This window comes from Eretmochelys imbricata, chromosome 19 (assembly GCF_965152235.1).
Source record: "Eretmochelys imbricata isolate rEreImb1 chromosome 19, rEreImb1.hap1, whole genome shotgun sequence".
Taxonomy (NCBI): Eukaryota; Metazoa; Chordata; order Testudines; family Cheloniidae; genus Eretmochelys; species Eretmochelys imbricata.
The window spans coordinates 7,531,169-7,551,466 of record NC_135590.1 but is presented as its reverse complement, the minus strand read 5'-3'; the positions used below and the strand labels follow the sequence as shown (position 1 = coordinate 7,551,466).

Here is a 20,298-nt window from a genome sequence, read left to right as displayed (position 1 = left end):
AGGAATGAGCCAATGGATAGAGGATGGTCCAGTAGTCAGGGAACTAGCTGGGTATTTGGGAAACTTGGATTACATGTGACCCTCGGCAAGTTATCTAGCCTCTCTGTGCCTCAGTTCCCCATGTGTGCAATGGGGATAATAGCATTGCCCTACCTCCCAGGGATGTGGTGAAGGTACACACCTTACAGACTGTGAAAGGCACTCGGATACTACATTGATGGGGCCCCATAAGCGGGGGGGGGGGAAGGGCGGGAGAGAGAGAGAGCAAACAGCATTCCTAGTAAAGCCACCAGGCCTGGAAAGAGGGATACAGATTCAGAGAGGCAGGGAAGAAAGCAAAGTCAGGAGACCAAAATGCAAGTCTCCCTCCAGGATTGTGCAAACTTCCCATAACCTTCTTCCTGGAACTTGGCACTCTGTTGTTTTGAAATGCTTCATCTTTTTGTGGGTCTTATCCTGTCCCCGATGGACACACTTCATTCTCGAAATTTAGCAGCAAGAAATCTGGCCCCAAACCTGCAGTGGAGAATGCAAGTGCAACTCCTCCCACAGGTACTGGTAGCCGCACAACACTCGTGCATGATGGTCGGGAAGAGCTGTGGTCCCAGGAAAAAAGGGCTGTATAAATGAATTACACTATTTCCAACTTTACCCTAAGCTGCCGCTCTAGGTGTTGACAGGATTTTTATGGTGGGGTTTTTGTTTTTTTTTGGCTTCTTCACACCCCTCCCCCAGACCAAAATCCTAGGGGATTTAGTTATCTCTACTCCCTTGCTGCCTCTTTCCTCCTAGATTCACTGGTTTCCCCAAATCTTGGAAATTGACATTTCTGTGTGTTGCAAGGTTAGTAGCACTGTGTGGTTAAACCTCACGTTGTAGACAAAGGCTGTGGGGATAATCCTATCCAACTGTGCTGTGGTGGTGGTTCTTTTATCCACTTGGCTTACAGCGGACTTCAAACTGATTTCATGTCGGACCTCAGCCAGCATACAATCCCACTCTTCAAATCAGAAAAGCTGGTTCCATTTATAAAGCAGGGAGATGGTCCCACCAAAGCACCTATGCTAGAATGTACATCCCCCTGAGAATACAGCCTCCGACAGCTCTACATTTCCCACAAAAGTTTGCAAGTTCCATTTTAACTATTTATTTGCATGGCAGCTAACAAGGATCTCGCTAAATTCTTCTTTTTTAAAAAAACAATAAAGCCTATTGCCTACACACTATAGCAGCGATTAACACAGCTTTACACAACCTAATGTGCCAAATACCATGGCACTTCTGTGCTTAATCGTTGTGAGAACTGGCGCTCCCACAATGCACTATTAATCTTCCCCCCACAGAAGGAGGTGGAAGACACCCTGAAACAGGCGTAAGAATAAGCCTATTTCAGATGGTAGGTTCAAGGTAAAAATCCACCTGCTGGAATGGTATGTCTTGATGGCTGGGAGGGTGCTTATTTTATAAAAACTTGCCAACTGCCATTTTTTTATATAACAATTGCCCAGTTCCCCACAAAATCTCCTGCTCTGCTCACAGGGGATCTCTTTGTTCCAAAGAGCATACGCTGCATATAGGACTGAACAGAGATTTTAGTCTGTCTGATAAAACAACAACGAGACCTCTTCACTATAAACAACTCCCTGCTCCCAGCTGCTGACAGGGCCCATGCCATTCTCTAACACGCCCTGCAGGAAACCGCCCAAGCTAAACAGCTGATTGATTGTCACAGCAGGAGAGGCACGGCAGGGTGTGGTAGAAAACTGCGGCCAGGCAGCAATGAAGTATCCCACTTGTACAGACTAAGTTTAGGGAGATCTGAACAGTGTCCACTCTGGGGTCCCAAATCTAGACACAACAAAGGTCTTTTCGCCTGGAGATCTCAAATCACCTTAATAAATATGGAGACCTACAAGCACCCTGGAAGGTATATAGGTATTAACCCTATTTAGCCAATGGAGAAACTAAATTACTTGCTCAGTCACATAGTGAGTCAGCAACTTAGTAGGAGCCCCAAAGAGATGAGCACTATTAGCTGACAACAACTTTCTGGACTCTAGGAAGTGAGGTAACAGTATTATGGGGATCCTTTGGATGGAAGGAGGATTGGAAGGTCATTCGCTTTCTTTTAGTTAGGCAGAAGAGTGGTGGTCATTCTTTAAGTGCCAGGGACAAATCAACTAAAATATCATCAGCTGCTCTACAATACTGAATCTTCTACTGGCGACCGTCACCCACACCCTTTCCCTTGCAAGTCAAATAGTTACTACTGGTTTTTGAACCGTAAGATCACACAAAGTATTGTGGGAAAATGCAGTCAGAGACGGCATGATGAATACACACATGCATGTAACTAAGTAGATGCTCGATCTCACACTTCTCCATGCATCTGCACAGCGCTGGCAAACAGAGAAGCAAATCTATCCTTCAGACCAGCAATGCCCAACACCTTCCTTTTCTGCTCCGCCAGTTTTAGACAAACCTCATCCCCTCTCCCCTCCCTTCTTAAAGAGCCCAACATTCCTGGTATTAGAGGATGTTGGTATTTTTAGCACCGCCTGGATCAGAGATGGACCACGGATGCAGAGTATTTCATTTCAAGTATCAATACAACCAGGTTAGGAATATTCCTTTGAAAGGGAGACATTCCCATGGCAGTGGTTCCCAGAACAGGACAGCTGAGACCCAGCAAACCGATTCGTCTACACAGCATGTGTGAGTGGGAGGGTTTGGAACAGTGACCCAAGCTGACTCCCAAAAGGGACTCACTTTATTACTGAACCAACAAGCCAATTATGGCAAAACCACCTCAATATTACTTGATTACATCTCTCAGCAGCTTTCAGTTCAATTTACTCCACTCTGAGCTTTCACTTGCACATGATGTTCTGCTCAAGAGAGATGAAAATGCTTTCCTGACTTTCCACTGACCGGTCAAGGTCACCGCTATTCAGTTGTTTTTAGATGAACAATTGCGAGCCATTTCTGCTCCAAGTATCTCTAGAGGTCTGATCTATTTGCTCCTCCTCTGTTCATGAGGAATCAGAACACTGACCACCACAAGGGCCCCTAAGACTCAAGTGTCCCTCTGCAAACAGGTTTATTTACAATACTCTCAGACTACCAAATCAGAAGTACACAAGAGCTATGACACTCACACCAGTGACACTTCTCAGCTACCCTCCAGCACCTCAGCCAGGGCTGATCTTACTCCCCTCGTAAAGATTACCGTAGATTTGTAACCATCAGCTCTTACCTTTCATGTTGAAGCCTACAACATGCAATGCACGATGCTTATCTGAGCTTTCTTCCTAGTTTTCTTGTTCCTCAGTCTAATATCACTTCCCCTCAACAGGGACGTTGTGCCTTTAAGATGATTTAACAGCTGTGAAAGAGGAGGCATTTTTGCTTGTGTTGCTGGTGCTCAAAATACTAGCCAGCAACGCTTTAAGCAGGTCTGGAAAGTGTTCAACAAGGAGAAAGCATTGCTTCCCTCCCACCCCATTCCCATCCAGCTGCTCGGAGAAATACGACAGTAAGGAGCCACGTGCATTCCTTTGGGGTCACATAAGGGTTAAAAATACCACCAGCTGGACCGTGAGATCAGCCAAGGCAGGAGAACAAGAGACAGATTGTCCCCTCCCTGTTCCATTAAAGACACTGCATTCTGATGGGACATTCATACAGGAAGTTTACCTCCCCCCTTCCACCCACATCTCAAAGCCACCGACCAGCCAGGCACGCTACAACTTGAGCCCGAAGTTATGTTGGGGCTCCAGCAAATGATCAGGTGCTGAACCACCATCAAAACCGCTCAGAGACTAGCTCAGAAGGAGGCTCTGAGGTTGGGCTCTGGAGATGGTATCTTCAAGCACAGAAGCACGTTCATATATTGGGGCGTTGCTGCTAACAGGCTACCTCAAAATAATAGTCACAGTACGTTGCATAAATATTTTGACTCATCATCTAACAAACTCATTTCTGTTCTCGGGTTCCGACCTGCAATCCTGAAAGGGGTGTAGATTTTCCTTTCCAGTGCACAGGCATAAACCATCCTGGAGATAGGTGCTAAAACCAGCTCAAAGAACTAGAGAGCAAATCCTGCTGCTAATACTTAAGGGGTGAAGGAAGAGTGCAAGACATCATCCTTGTGAGTTGGCGACCCCTCTTCTGCATGCCTCCGTGAACAGGTATTCAATAAAGGTAATAATCAATAGTAGAATGGGCAATAGGTGTGAGGAAACACCAAGATTCAATCTTTCTGTAGGCCGTGTCACTGAAATGCTATTTTACACTGTTACTGAACGGTACTTACAATCAGTCAACTCCATCCATCTAGTCCCTTTCACTCTGTTCACCGTAACAGCAACTTTACTGGGTGACGAGTGTTTCCCCTCCCTCTTCCAAGCATGGCTTCCCTTTGCATTTATATGCACCTGATGCCATGTTGGTGCAGTCAGGTATGCAACAGGGCCTTTCTATTCAAAATGGTCACCCTTTCACACATTTCTATTTTGACAGTGGCATGCTTTCCGGCTATGGAGACATAGTGAGCTACTTTTTTGGAGACGGTCTTCCGTGTTGCACTTATTCTTCCTAGCCACATAGTGCAGTACTGGTTCTAAGACATCTAGAAAGCATCATAGTGACTTTTACCTGCAGCTTTCAGACAGGTGTCTTGGGCATGGACTACACTATAAAGTTTTGTCAGCAAAGCTGTCGGGTAGGAGTGCGGAAAAAAAATCAAACCCACAGCTGACATAGCTATGTTGGCACCCGCCCCCCCCCACCCCCACCCCCCCCGGTGTGTAGGCACAACTGTTACATCAGAAGAGTGCTTCTGCTGGCATAGCTAATGTCATCTGGAGAGGTGATGTAGCTATGCCAGCAGAAATCTGGCCTAAGTCTAGGGGGCTAGACCAGCAAAGGCTCTGTAGTGTTGACATGGCCTTGATCTACAGTAAATGCTAACTCCTTTGGGTGCCAAAATCCAAATTCCTAAACTTGCACGAGTCTCCTCTCTCTCTAAAACAGCATCGTCTTGGGCAGCGGTCCTCAAACGAAGACCTGCCGTACCACATCTAAAACTCAGAAAGTTCTAGGTAGGTCACCTTCCCGATTCTAATCGGTGCGGTTAGAATAGATTCCTCCTCCAATACTGCACTTTAATCCAATCTACATACCGCTTGGTCGTGGCTCTCATGCCACCAGTGCCACAGATTGAGAACCTCTGGTCTATGGCACCAAGCACAGGGCTAGAAAACAGACCCAGATTAGAATTCAGGCATGCTTGCTGGAGAATTCACTTAACCTCTATGTGGCTCTGCTACCTGGATTTTAAAATGAGGGGGTTGGGGGGAACTAAGGGAGCTATTCCTACTTATTCACTCCTGGGGGTGTCACAAGAGCTAGTAAATGTGTGTACTGCACTTGGAAAATGGAAAGTAGTATAAAAGTGCAAAATATTCTTATAAACAGTGGTACTGTTGACAGTGTCATGGAATCAGTCACCCTCCCAAAAAGTTGAGAGAATAATACAAAGAAAACAACCACTCTTTTCACCAAAAGAAGGTTTTGTGGAGTATTTTGGTGGGGGCGGGGGGGGGGGGTTCCTTGATGTGTTACAATGTCAGATTTGGTAAATATTTTGCAAAGGGCAAAGCGGAGGTATTAGAAAGAGCAGCCTCTGAATGAAAAGGTGACTAGAATGGTTTTATTCACTCCCTCTGAGTGCATCATGAATTCTTCTGGGGTTTTTACAGCCAGAGAGGGTGCCAGAGGCAAGAAGGATCTGTGAGCCCCTACTCTGTAAAATAAATTCAAGGTGTTGCTTAAGTTATTTCTGGCTAGGGATTTCTCTCGGTCTCTCACATGCTCAAGCTCAAAATCATTATTGGCCTGAAAAGTAAGTATTGCGTAAGTTAAAGAATACAGTACATTGGGAAACTCTGGTTTCAAATAACCCATCACAAGGATTTATTACATGAGGACAAAAGTCATAGAGAACGTTTTTAGGGATTTGCACAACAGTGTTTAGATTTACCTTAAAATATGGTTTGATTATTATAATTTTATCTACAAAATTTGAAAATAGGTGGCAGAAGTCCCACCCCTAATGCGCCACCAATTCAGAACTCAAGGGCTGCACTCTTGCCAGGATTGACAAGTGGCACGCACCAATGGCAGCATGTCATTTTTGGCTCTTTTTCCTTTGCTTTTCCCCCTCAGAGCTGAATATCTCTGGTGCTCACTAGGCCTTTACGGGGACTGCTCATGGCAGGCTGGCACTCCAGTCTGAGAATTCCTCCTTCTCCGCCATAATTTCTCAATAAACTAAGAAAGGGGAGGAATGTAGAGGTGGAAAGCCCTTTGCTGCAGCTGACCTTTGCTGGTTTGAAGTCACTGATTCAGTCAATATGTTTAAACCATCATATAGCAGAGATTTTTCAGCCCCTTTCCTCCCCAAACATATTTCTCTGGCAGAGGGATAGATGACAACTCCTTGGAAGAAGTGATGACCATCTTTAACGGGTCTTCTTGGAGGCCAGGGTCCAGTCAGTCTGGCCTTGGACGACATGGTTTGCCAACATGGGATTCTCTGTAACTAATCCTTTGTCTCAGTCACCTGACCCACTGCCCAATCTCATTCAAACGACCGTGGATCAATCTAGAGACCTTTGTCCTCATGGGTGAGACGGGGAAATTAGCAGTAACTAGTACGGAGCTTTTCCCACCATGTTAGGTTCCGGCCAGGAATTTCAATTCTTGGGCACATGAAAGAGTATGGATAAAGTCTTTGGTTTTGTAACAATCGAAACAGCGCCTGGCTTGTATGTGTTCCTTTCTTATTGTTCTGGACATTTTCAAGAAGATGCTGGACAAAATAAGGTCTTTAGCCATACTGGGGATGGGGGGTTCTAATATTCACTGCCCTTGGAGTGTAGAATGGGAAGGTGGTTCAGCTGTAACACATCTCCTAGCTATATGTCTCTTTACGTGGTTCCCCTTGTTTAAGTCTGTTGAATTAGCCTAATACCAGTCTCGGCATCCATATACGCCTCTCTTTAAGCCAGTTGGAAAAGCACCTTGAATACTAAGGCAATCAGTTTACTTTCGATTATAGCATCAGCAATTTAGATGCTTTCTGTTTCCCATTAAAATAATACAGATCTTCGGACTCTCCCAGACTTAATTTTTAAGGCTGCTCCTCAGCACAACTTTGAAAAAAAAGGGAGTCTGCCAAATTTTTGATCTAATCTTTCCATGAGAAGAAACTGCGATTCTCTCAATATGCAAAAACTCTGAAATGTTGTTTAGGAAAGGCCAAGGGAAAGGTGACTGGGGCTCCCAGGTGTTAGGATAATACAGATGAAGAGCAACAACAACAACATTATTTTGTAGAAAGGAGAAAAGACCTTTAATTCATGTAACAACTTTTGTGTAAAGACCTCAACGTACTTTGTCAAGTACCTTTTTCTGCTTTGCAGACGAGGAAACTAGGGAGCAGAGAGATTACATGACTTGCCCAAGGTCACACAATGAGTCAAATGGCAAAACCAAAACCAGGATCCAGGTCTCCCAACTCACAGTTCCCAGCTCTAACCACTAGGGAAGTGTCTAAATCACTTAGGCAAGGTACATTATGTGATGTATTTTGGAGATCTATAGAGCAGATGAAATTGCTGGCTTAGATTGAACTGGCGGCTCATCCATCTTCTTCGGAAGATATTTTAAAGAGGGATTCTAGATTGCAAGCTCTTTGAGGCAGGGACCATCTTTTTGTTCTGTGTTTGTACGGCGCCTAGCACAGTGGAGTCCTGGCCCACTGCTGGGGCTCTCAGACACCACCGCAATACTACAAAATAACAATAGGTCTATGTCCCCTTCATTTGCAGTCTTACACTAAAGATTAGGGTTTTTTGCATCAAATAATGTAGCTTTCAGCTTCTTTAATCTAAGCACATTGGTCTCTTGCCTAGTTTCTGGGTGGAAAGTTTGCAATTCAGGATCCTCTCAGTTTTGGACTGCTGGTGCCTGAGAGTGCACAAATAAAAACCCATTACCTGTTCAGTATGTTTCCTGCATCTCCAGTGTGCAAGTCTGGAAAGACTCGCCCCGAAGAGTCTGCTGCTTGTTAAGGCTTAGCTGGATTAGCTGTTCTGTTTATTGACGTTTTAACTGGAGCTTGTTTGAATTCAATCGTTAGCATTAATACTATGGAAAATTTCATCTGAGAAAACCGAGCTGACAGCAGAAAGAGCCAAGGAAATATGCCAATAACTGAAAGCTCATATGAGCAGCTGCCATTGGCGGATGTTTCCTGTCAATCTTCCTGTCGAAAGAGTGCAACCCATCAGTTTCACGCAGGTGGAACTGGAATGCAGAAAGGATATTAAATAGGTTGCAAAGTCTCTTCGTAATGAAGAAAATGGACTCCACAGAGAGGCTGGTGCGTGACTCTGCCAAGCAGGTCTGTCTTTCTCTAAAGTAGAATCATACACTGTGTGTTCCTAATGCTGTGCTCAAACCTTTTAGACAGGGCTGATGTTTGCTCTTTACAAGAAGGCCACAAACTTCCATCACGCTCATGTGCTAGACGCGATATAGTTATAATGATATTCCAGACGGATCAGCTGTGTCCATATGCTCACAGACTCGTTACACCATAGACCTGAAGACACAATTCTCTAAGCTAAGGGTAGGTCTTCACTGAAGCTGGATGGTGTCATTTCCAGCTCGAGCAGACATATCTGCACTAGCTCTGATTGAGCTGGAGCCTAAAAACAGGGTGTCGAAGTGGTGGCACGACTGGCTAGCTGCCCCAAGGACAGTCCCATCTGAAACCCTAGGCACACGCACCAGCAGCTAGCCCGTTCTGCCACCATGGCTACACTTCTAACTTTAGCATGCTGGCTGGATCAGAGCAACCGTCCCTTCAAGCTGGAAATTACGTCTCCGGCCGCAGAGTAGACATACCCCGAGTCTCCACTTTCTTCTTTAAAAGAAAGGCGGCCTCTTTGCATCTACCATCAAAGGATGCTAGTGGCACGAATAATTCAGAAAGTTGGGATATATGCACAAAGATGACCTTTGGTGCCTTCAGTCCTCTATTCCAATCTCCCTCCCTCACCCCCCCAAAAACACTTCTGCTGTAAACAGCAATTTCTTCGGTCAAGATCTGGCAGGTGTTTTTCAGCTTCTTCACTGGATTTAAAATAATCTGGAAATGTTGCACTCAGACCCATCTCTTCTAACTCCTGTGCCTGAGCTTGTGGTGTGAAACTGGCAAGGGATAGAACAAAATGGACAAGGAGCGTGGGGACTGGGAAACAGCAGTATTAGAAGGTTTTTTGCAGCTAGTTCTCTTTTTGAACAGGTTTGGTGGGTGTTTGTTGGGGGAAAAAAACCTTGGGAAGTGCCAGGTTCATTTGAATCACCTGTACGTAGTCTCTGAAAGTCCGATTTCAATATCTCTTGGTCCTTATGCAAACCACTCTAGCCCTGGAGACCACAGGCAGATGATTTACATAGTTGTTCGTAAAATTAGTGCATTAAGACATCGTATCTAGTTATACTTGTGTCTTCTGGACAGATAAATAAATAGGGCTTCTTGGTGCCCCAGCCATCAAATCCTGTAAGCGATCAGCTTTGTTCTCTACATACAGTTCCGAGGAGGAGCCATCTGGGGGAGGCATTATTTCATGATGCTAAAGGCTGCCTCTAGCCCCTAGGCCACACACTGTGCACCTCTCTGATCTCCAATCCAGTGGTGAGACACTGTTTTGATACTGTGCATTGAAAGATCGCAGCCAGTTTTAAGCACCAAAAAAAAAAAAAAAAAAAAAGTTTCCCAACTTGCACACACTCTTTTCTGGCTTCCACCAGAGCACCTCTAAGAGAACAGATGCCCCTGCAGTCAGACCAAAACTCACTGCTTTCCGTTTGTTAGAAGCTGTGGCAGCATAATGATGCGGGACCCCACCATGAAGCTCTGGGTGTGAGTGCAGATAAATCTGCCATGCACTTCACGTTGCATTTCAGCTCAGGAACTAAACTCTTGACCCATGGAAATGAACCAAAATATTGTTACTCGGTCTTGAGAACAGGGCCCAAAGAGATTTCCCTTCCCTGACCCTCTAGGGTGTAAATGTGGCTGACACACTCAGATTCTTTCCTTTCATTGTTTTAGCTTCCCATGAGCTCAGCAAAAGCTGGACCTGTAGATCACCCTTCCCCCACTGCAAAGTCTGGCTCCAAATCACAACAACATCAGCAAGCCATGAACTTTCAAAAGGTTTGCTAGTGCTGTAGAAGTTTCTAGTTTGGCTACACCACTCTCTCTCTCTCTCTCTGAAGGGAACATTCATGACTTCAGCTCGATTGTCTGTGCTGTTTTACAGATCAGCCGTGGGGCAGGCTTCCAGGTTCATTTCTTTCTGCTCAGTTCACATGGATTGGATCACAGGGCAGGGTGCGCGCTCTCTCAACGCCCCTGCCAAGTTCTGTAAAGCCTTGCGGGAGAAAGGACACTCAACACTGCAATGTGAACGGACAATTTATGACACATTTTCCTAAAAGCTTGCTCTGGACAACCTGATCCTCTCTTCCTAATTCCCATTAAGGTTGGACAAGCCAGGATGCGTCATTACTCACTCCGGTCGGTGCACGTTTAATGACCTAGAACAAGATGGTCACTATTTATGCCTGTGATATCATTCAGTGTCCAGGCTGACACATGGGACATCTCTTTTTCCTGAGAGGCAAACCATAAAATTAGGCTTGAAAGTGTCTTCTCTCTAGGAAAGTTTTACCAGTTACACAGGTACAGTTTTACCGGGTCTAACCTGCCTTATGGACATTCATTTCCAGGATACATGTAGCTCTCTTAGTTTTAGCTTAAATCCTTTCCCAAGTGCCATAAACCAAAAAGCCACTCTTACCCTGGAATAAAAGTGTCCACACAAGGGTTGTACCAGCATAACTAGATTGGTTTAAGTTCACACCTCAGGTTATACTGGAAAACGTTCTCATGTAGACAAGGCCTAGGGGGTTGAGAGGACCATGATACTGCGATGGTGTATCCGAGGTATTAACTATCTGAATGGGATCAATTAGCTGTGTGATGAAAAGTAAATGGCTCGCCCTCTTATTGCTAGTCTCCGAGCAGCAAGATGCAAATCAGACCAATCACTAGCAGTGGAGTGCCCCAGTAATGGAGGTTTCACAGCATCTCAGAATCTCTAAGCAGTACTAACGTAATTACTGTAGTGTAAGAGCATGGCCTGACACCATAATACTACATACAATTTAAACACCTTGAAAACCTTCGCTCTTTGGGCTCAGTTAAAAGTTTTGCACACATACCTTGATGGGCTCCAGTGTTTCTCCACTGGCAATGTGAAAATCCTTTAGCAAAAAACTGATAAGACAAAGGGAATGACATGCCCCCGCCAGCTGTAATAGTTTAATACTATCTATCATTTTATCCAAAACCCAGAAACTGGAATGAGGCATCAGAGTCCAAGGTTCCTGAAAGACAGCTGGGATTCTGGGGTTGGGCAGACAGGCCCACTTAGCAGATACACTGATGGATCTGCACTGGACATCTCAGGAGATGCTGAAAATCATGATTCAAATAAAGTCAAGGAGCCAAAACACCCCTCTTCCCTGAAAAATATTGTACCGAAAAAGCCAAGAGAAGTTCTGATAGACTAATATTGTGTGCACTATGGGGAGTCGCGGGTGGGGGAGACAAGGAACAAGCTTTTCAAACCTGACCATGAGAGTTATCAACTCTTCCTTCCAGGTAGTCAACTCTTAAATGGCAGAGACCATCTCTGTCTCAAACAGCACCAAGGTCTCTGGTGGCATTTCAGCGATAAAGTTATATGAATTCTGCAAGGAATGCACTGCTTCAGAATAGCACAAGAGATCAGGTCAAATTGCAGATGAACCTTTAACCAGCAAATGCCACTTAAAACAACCCGCATCAGGAGCGCTCACCTTGAAATCTGCCAACTGCTGTCTGATGGTTTCCACCTCAGTCCCTACAATCCACTGCAGCGCCTCATTCTCCTCCGCTGCACTGGCCATGTGATTCAGCTCCTTCAGTTTGTCGTAAAAGTCCTCGACTCGAGAGAGTGTCGTTTCTACTTGCTCTTGGCGATTTTTGCCCCTTTCCGTCAGCTTGCTGCACTGTTTATTTAGAGTCTCCAGTTCACGTTTCAGCCCTAACAAGTCAGGGCTTCCTTCATCCTCCAGCATGTGCCTGCACTCCTCTTCAGAAGCTTCAATGTCTGACTTCAGCCCCTGAAGTCTGCCCAGGAATGTACGAACATCCTCGGCTTGAGACTGGAGGCTGTCAATGTCTCTCCCGATGGCACCCATGCTATCAAGTTCATCATCTAGATCTGCCAGTTGAGAGAACATCTCCCGGACATGGTTATTAAACTGGCCGATTCCTTCAAGCTTGGTCTCCATCAGCGAACAGCATTCATTTACTCTTTGTTTCACTATTTTAAAGTCCTGCTGGGAATCCTCGGCTTGCCGTAAGAGCTGTGAGCAGTCAGACCCATCTGGAGCATCTTCCACCAGGCCTTGTGTGAAGTTCTTCAGATAATCCACCTGCGGCTCCAGGGCCTGGAGCACTTCTTGCTGAGCCCTCAACTTCTCCAAGTTCTTATTGCTGCAGGCTTGAGGTCCTAGAGCATCATAGATTTCTAGCTGATGCTTTGCCCCTTCCAGCTTCTTCTCAATGTTCTTAAAGTTTTCTTGGAACTCCTTTAGCCTTTGCGACAGTTCTTCAGTGGACCCAGTCTTGGTTTGCAGCTCTTCTGTAATGGCATCCATCTTCTGATTGATTCCGGCTTTCTCATCCCGAACCTCATCCTCATCAGTCTGACAAGCATCTATCAAGATGTCAGCTGCACTGTTCAGCATCTCCAGAAGGGAGCGGCGCTTCTCCACATCACTGAGCATAGCCTTTGACCTCAGAAGGCCTGCCTCCAACTGCACAGGGTCCAGAGTTACTTCCAACTCCGACATCTTCGCCCTGCAGTCCTCAACCCAAGGAAGGAGGTCTTCCATGTGCCGCTGGTATTTCTGGGCCTTCTGCAAACAGTCCTTGAGTCTGGAGTTTCTATCTGTGACCTGTTTGCTGAGCTCATCCCAATGTGTTTTGAGGCCAATCAGCTGGCTTTGCAGGGCAGTCTTCTCCTCCCCAGGTTGAACCGAGAGAAGCAGAGACTCTCCCTCAGCCACAATCATCTCATAGGAGCCACTATGCTGGTTGAGACTCTTCTGGAACTCTTCTTGCTCCTGGATTTGACACTGCAGCCTCTCCAGTTTAGCAGAAATAGGCCGGCTCTGGGCTTGCTGGCACAGTTTGTCATCCAGCCAGGTCCTAAGCTCGTCAAACATGTGCTGGAACTGCTGGGAGCTTGCGAGCGCAGTCTGCAGTCGATTCATCCGGTCGGCTGAAATGGAAATAAGATTAGAATGTAACAATTAAGCTGGAATCTAATAAACTAGGTGAAATTGTTTTTTAAAAAAATCTCGAATGCGCAAGCTGCATTCTGACTAACTGAAACGAATTCCTCCCCTTGCACGTCAGCACCTTTCGCTCGTCAGGTCATGAACAACTTCAGAACAGAGTTAGGAGACAGTAAACACAATGGAGAGGTTTTTTGGGCTACGAGGCCTCTATATGCAAACCACTTGGGGAGCGAAGATGCCCCTCAGATGCCCACTCTCCTCTTCCCTCTTCTCAGACAGGAGATTGGGGCCAGATTCTTGTCAGACTCTTAAAATCAGAGTGCATAGGGTGCTGAAGGGCGAAATGAGCCCTACCCTTGTAATGAACACAGTACCGCGTAACCCTTTGTTAAACAGGAGGCAGAGAAGGTGAACTCCACAATCAGGTGTTTCATGGCATCTCACCTGCGAGGTCTTCCAAGCCTTTGAGCGGGAGAGCCACCGTCTCCAGGCGCTTTCTCAGCTCATCCTTGAGGTACTGCTCCCCAATCAGAACAGACAGCTCATCACACAGAGTCTGAGCCTCCATGATCTCCTCTTCCAACTGCCCCAGGTCAGACCGAATCTCACTCGTTTCCTCCAGCTGCTGCTTCACGGCATCTGGCTGGGTGCTGACGGCAGATTGGCTGCTGAATCGCTGCCCAACTGCCTTTACCTTCTCAGACAAGTCCTGCAGCAGCTCTTGGTATTGGGTACTCTTGACAATGGCTTGGTCAATCTGACTGGAACGGGAGTTGAGTCTTTCAGTTAACTCGGTCCATTTCTGATTCACGCCTTGGAGCTCCTCCCGCACCTGGTTTGATGATGGAGAATCATCTCCAGGGCTGATCAGTATCCCCTGAGCTGCCTGGTTCAGCTGTTCCTGCTGCTGTCTGCGAGCTTCAAATTCTTTCAGCATAAACTGGAACAGAAATAACATATAAGTGTTTGTATAAGAGTGACAGCACCGAATACACATCGTCAAAACAAAACCAAGCTCCAGGAGCTTTAAACTATCCACAGAATCACTGGAAACAAACCAGGAAATCCCTGGGACAGGACTACCAGTAGACTGCAAAGATCTGTTTATGATACCATTTCAGCTTAAAAAAAATTGGAAGCATCTGTGATTACATCCATAAAGTATTTCGCTTCTCTCCCTTATTTGTCCTATTGGTGTTCAACACAATGTAAACCAGTGACACAAGGAGATAAAATATCCTGGTTAATATATTATATTTTGTGGTTTGGCTGGTTACAGACATGTCAGCAATCTGATTTGTAATGAGAGGGTAGGGAGGAGGTAGATAGGAAGGCTCTCATGCAGCATTAACAGGTCCTGCATAGTATTAACATAGGTCTTTGTAGAGAGTGGAATTTTTTTTTTTTTTTAAACAAAGGAGCCAATACTGGAACCCTGTGCACAGAACAGGGATCAAAAAATCACATCAGTTTCAGTTAGGTGGAGTACTAGCCACACCCAACCTCTTCTGACATCTCTGTGAGAAGAGGTGTTAGCCCAGTGCTGTTGTGCAATGTGGTGTGTGCAGGACATTTCTGCTACAAAAGAAATGAGTTTCAGACAAGGGCTTGTCTACATGAACATTTAGCCTGCAGCAAGCTGGGGTGTAAATCTACCCCAAACTAGCCTGCCTTGCACTAAGTGTCTGTGTGGACTCCACTGATGTGGATTAGCAGTTCCTTAGCGTGCTTTGATCTCCCCAGCTTTGAAACAGGACTAGATCAAAGCACCCTAAGGAATCATTAGTGCCTGTCAGCAAGGTCCACACGGACACTTACTGCATGGCACGCTAGCACAGGGTAGGTTTACAACCCAGCTTGTTTGGGCAGACAAGCCCTAAGGGAGCATGTTCTGTAGCAGGAGAGGATACACACAGACACACACACGCTCACTGTACAAACTATACACAAGTGGAGGGGAGGGATAGCTCAGTGGTTTGAACATTGGCCTGCTAAACCCAGGGCTGTGAGTTTAATCCTTGAGGGGGCCGTTTAGGGATCTGGGGCAAAAACTGGGGATTGGTCCTGCTTTGAGCAGGGAGTTGGACTAGATGACCTCCTGAGGTCCCTTCCAACCCTGATATTCTATGATTCTAAGAATTTATCAATCACAACAGGAGTTTTGCACAAACTGGAACTGCCCACTCCTCATTCTTTAACCTACAAAGGAGGCACAGATACAGCCCCTTTCTCACCTGGACCTGCTGCTTTTGCGCATTCAGCATGTTAGGGTCAATGGAAAGGGGTCCCAGCACGCTCATCATTAGCTCCTTCTCCATCAGCCATGGGCGCAGCTGGGCTTCAGCTGCCTGGAAGCTTGCCAGTTGGTTCGCTGATTTCTCCAGCTTCTGCTGGCGCTCTGCTGTCACCTGATTGGCTCTTGCCCACCTGGAGTCTGAAAACAGGAAATGAAATAGCCGGTAATTTTACTGTTATTAGGAAACCTGTCCTTTGATTTAGCAGTTGTTTTTTCGTTTTCTTATGTGATATAGCAGTGTAATGCTTGATACACAATCAGTCTAGTAATATATTTTCCATTTTTAACTACTATGGTACTGTGGTTAGGACAGGAAATGTGGAAGCAGCGATCTACATCTAGCGGCAATTGTCACAGACTTGCCTGACCCTTGGGCAAGTAATTTAAGTTCTCTCTGCTTCAGATTCCATCTTTCAAGCAAAAATAATATAATGTGTATCAATTTTTGTCAAGCACTTTGAGAGCTTTGGATGGAGAAACACTGTACGTGCACTTTGCTTCTAGCAAGTTTTGAAATTTTCTTTTTTAAATACACAAGCTCATTTAATCATTTAAGTATCTAAAGTATTCTAAGTAATCAGACTTTTACTTTGACCAATGAAGCTTTTACTCAAAAAAAAAGCAATCAACTGATTTTATTGCAGAGTATTTTTTTAAGGTAACTTAAGAAAGCAAAGTCTCTGAAACGTAGAACCATCATGCAGACTTCATTAACTGAACAATGCTCATCCTGAAAACATCCTAGCATGCCAGACAGCTTGAAGGTACGTTCTCTATTTCCTGAATTCAATTACAAGTAACTCTGCTCTACTCTGACTTTTGGAATTGTCCTGGAAACTGGAATCATCCTTAAGGGATGTTAGAAACATCTAAAAATCACGCTACATCCCTAGGGAACTTACTGAGATCATCCAGCATCTTCTGCCAGTTTGCTGCTTCTGGAGAGTCAGGACACTTCTCCAGCAAGCCAGAAAGTGCTTCCTTTACTTTCTGGATCTTCCCTGAATTCTGTTCCAACTCAGCCAGGAATGCCTAGGAAGAAGAAAATTTTGGACATGCTAAGACATACAAGAATTCAAGCACAAGAGCTATATTGAGATGGGCTACAGTTTGAAGGAAGAAAGTAGGTACACTTGGAGTTGCGTAAGGCTTCATCTTTGGCCTTTCATGGAATCATTTCATCCAGTTACTAATACTTCGAGCTCCCTTGGGCCTTAAGAATAGAAGAAATGAAAAGTTCATCTTTCTCAGTGTAACATTAAACTGTGTGTTGCTTACCCAATGAATTTGGAATGACCTGAGAATTGGTGCTAAACATTATCAGCTTTTTTCTCTGAGACAACTGCCTATAAAGGATAGGTCTAAAATATCTAAAAGGATGAAGCTCACCACAGATTCACAGAATCACAGAAAGTAGGTCTGGAAGTGACCTCAAGAGGTCATCTAGTCCATTCCCCCCACACTGAGGCAGGATTAAGAATACTAGATCACCTCTGACAGGCGTTTGTCTCACCTGTTCTTCAAAACCTCCAGTGCCTGGGATTCCACAACACCCCAGGTAACCCGTCCCAGGGCGTAGCTATCCTTATAGTTAGAATGTTCTTCTTTATATCCAACCTAAATCTTCCTTGCTGCAAACTAAGGGTGTGTCTACACTTAAAATGTTACAGCGGCACAGCTGCGCCACAGTAGCACCTCAGTGTGGACACTACTCACACCGACAGAATGGATTCTCCCATCAGCATAGGTAATCCACCTCCCTGAGAGGCAGTAGCTAGGCTGACGGAAGAATTCTTCCCTTGGCCTAGTGTTGTCTATATGGGGACGTAGGTCGGTTTTATGCCACTCAGGGGTATGGATTTTTCACTACCCTGAGTGACTTAGCTACGCTGTCCTAATTTTCTAGAGCAGACCAGGCCTTGGTCGCTTCCTTCTTGTCCTACCCTGGGTGGACATGGAGAACAACTGAGCACAGTTCTCTTCATAACAAAACCTTGACATATCTGAAGATGTATGTTCTCCTCAGTCTTCCCTACACCGTGCTTCTTCATGCTACATTTAACGACCAAAATGAAATACGCTCTTTAGAAACAGGCTATTGCTGGTTCCTCCCAACCTAGTGCAGTAAAGCATGTCTCAGAGAATGATCTAGTCACTATGACAAACTTGGTCCTTATTCCTGCTCAGAGAGACAAGTTACCTTGTTATGCTCAGCCTGGGCTCTCATGGTCTCCGTTTTTGTAGGTGAGGAAGACGCTTCGAGTGCTGACAAGGTCCGTTCCTTTGACTCCAGCCACTTCAACACTGAACTTGCCTCCTCTTGGACTTCTAGCATCTTCTCCAGCATGGCTGACAGCTGCTCCTGGCGTTCCCGCAAGGCCATGCCAAGTCCCTCGTACTGCTGGTTCACATCAGACATGTCACACTGGATCTCAGTCAAATCTAATGACAAAGAAACAAACGTGAGCGGAAGGACGGCAACACCACTCCTACCTGGGCTGCTGGCACTGAGAATTCTGGGCAACCCTCACGCAGGCTGAGAGTGTCAGGGTACCAGAGGCTAGAATCACTGTCCTTCCATCTACTGAAGACCCAAAGATGTCAGGTTATCACCACTTGTCCTGCCAGAGGCTTGCTCTGTTGCATCACATATGAAGTTTGACAGTTAGCCCAACAAAGCAAATCACGTCCCATCAAATCAGCCTCATGCATGTTGTGCTCCCATGTTAACAGTGTCATATTTAATCCACCTCTCACAGTTTGAGTTCAACTTTTTACATCTGTTATCTCATTGAACCAATGAGCTCACAGCAGCTAACAAGTCATTTAAGTAGTACTTAAAATTCCAGGGTAAGATGGTCTCAGAATCCTCAGAACTAATAATCTTCATTGCATTTCTTAAAACAATCTCCCACTTAACAGCTCTCTAACACTAGCTGATCAGGGGTCAAGTTGTTGTCAATTCTGGAAGCTGGATTCCCCTCCTGCCATTTCTGTCCTTCAGTCTGTCCTACATCCTACATCACAATCAGCTGCCCATCTCACGGCCCCATTCTGGTTACTACACGGCGCTGCAGAGAAATAGGGTTTGCTATAGGATTCCGACAATGTCACATTGCAGTGTTTATCTCCTGGGGGAACATCCATACAGACTGCTGTTATCATGCACTGATGGAAACGTAAATGAACACACAGACACCGCTTTCTATTGCAACATGGAGTTGGCGATCTCACCTTTGCAGGTGTGGTATCCATTTACGCTGCCTACTGACACTCCTAGAGCGGGCAGCACAGAACCTGAGCAAGGGACAGAGAGACAAACAAAGGACAAGACAAACATGTTAGGAATACAGACATATTACCAACAAACGTACGCACTCAGCACTGACCCAACCGTTTCCAGCTGTCCACTGTCGATGACGGACATCATGGCAAAAGAAAAAACAAATCCTGAGCATGAGCAAATTAACACAGCACAAGACAACAGAGCTCTCCACAAGACGAACCACGTCAGCCACCAAGCAAATAGATGTCATTTGGAAGTGGCTAATTCTCTTCATCCCGATAAATCCACAGACCCTCTTAATGCTTAACGCTAAGGGATCAACATCGGGAATTCCCCACTCCTCACATCTCAATGCCCAGCTGGGACTCCCAATCAATTTTGCTTTTCATCTGTTTATTTTACCTTACTCTCTTCTAATTCCAAGTAGCTGAAAACAGAATAGCTGTCACTCCCTGCAGCCAACATCCCCCTTTTCCATTCCTCCAGCCACTCCTATAGGGACAGTTTAGAAGTAGCGTAGACGTTTAGGAGTAGCTGTGAAGTTCCCCAGAGCCCACAACAGTAGCCCCGCTAGTGGGCACGAAGTAGATATCAGCTCCCCACCTCACACTGCAAGCCTGTGACCACTGTATACATTTTTGCATTCAGTGGAGGCACCAGCATTCCCACAGGAGAACTAATATCCATGAGAATCATATTTAGAATACAGACTGATATTGCAGGAGCCAAAAGACCTTCATTGAAGAGATTAACTTCCTTACGTTCTTCTTTTCTTACGGGATGAAGCTCTTAAAGAAACAGACCTAAAAAATAAGCATCTTTTCTATGCAACTGGGCCCTGAAAATTATTCCTCAGAAAATCCTTCTCTTGGACTTCATTTTGGGATGATCCCAAGTCAATCCACATTCAAACCCGAATGCCCTGGAGATGTTATAGATCAGGCTTCTCATTTTCTAAGCAGCCAGAAACAGTCAGCATCATAATCATTATAATGTCCATTTATTTAGGAGATTGCAACGTAAAAACCTCTCAAAACTTTCACCGGGTATGTACAAGGGACTGCTCTCCTATTGCTTACATTCAGCTACCCCTCAGGAGGAACGCAGTAGCTATTCTGTGTCAGCAACACTCTACAACATGTCTGGGGATGCGAAGCAAAGGTTAATTTCTCCAGATGAAACGCCCATCAAGGTGTTAGGTAATTACCAATTTAGAAGTTAG

At 45.4% G+C, this 20,298-nt stretch overlaps 1 protein-coding gene across 4 annotated transcripts in view; it reads right to left on the bottom strand.

Moving 5' to 3' along the window:
* The window catches only part of MACF1 (microtubule actin crosslinking factor 1), a 234,061-nt gene that overhangs the window by 63,107 nt on the left and 150,656 nt on the right, over nucleotides 1-20,298 (bottom strand). For 3 of the 4 annotated variants that reach the window (XM_077838114.1, XM_077838112.1, XM_077838116.1), the window contains 6 exons: nucleotides 19,025-19,087; nucleotides 17,991-18,232; nucleotides 16,693-16,822; nucleotides 15,729-15,928; nucleotides 13,939-14,434; nucleotides 12,004-13,475 (listed from right to left, as the gene is read on the bottom strand). In XM_077838114.1, the coding sequence (XP_077694240.1) occupies nucleotides 12,004-13,475; nucleotides 13,939-14,434; nucleotides 15,729-15,928; nucleotides 16,693-16,822; nucleotides 17,991-18,232; nucleotides 19,025-19,087 (2,603 nt within the window). The remainder of the gene's footprint in view (nucleotides 1-12,003; nucleotides 13,476-13,938; nucleotides 14,435-15,728; nucleotides 15,929-16,692; nucleotides 16,823-17,990; nucleotides 18,233-19,024; nucleotides 19,088-20,298) is intronic. The other variant, XM_077838115.1, reaches the window with a different exon arrangement.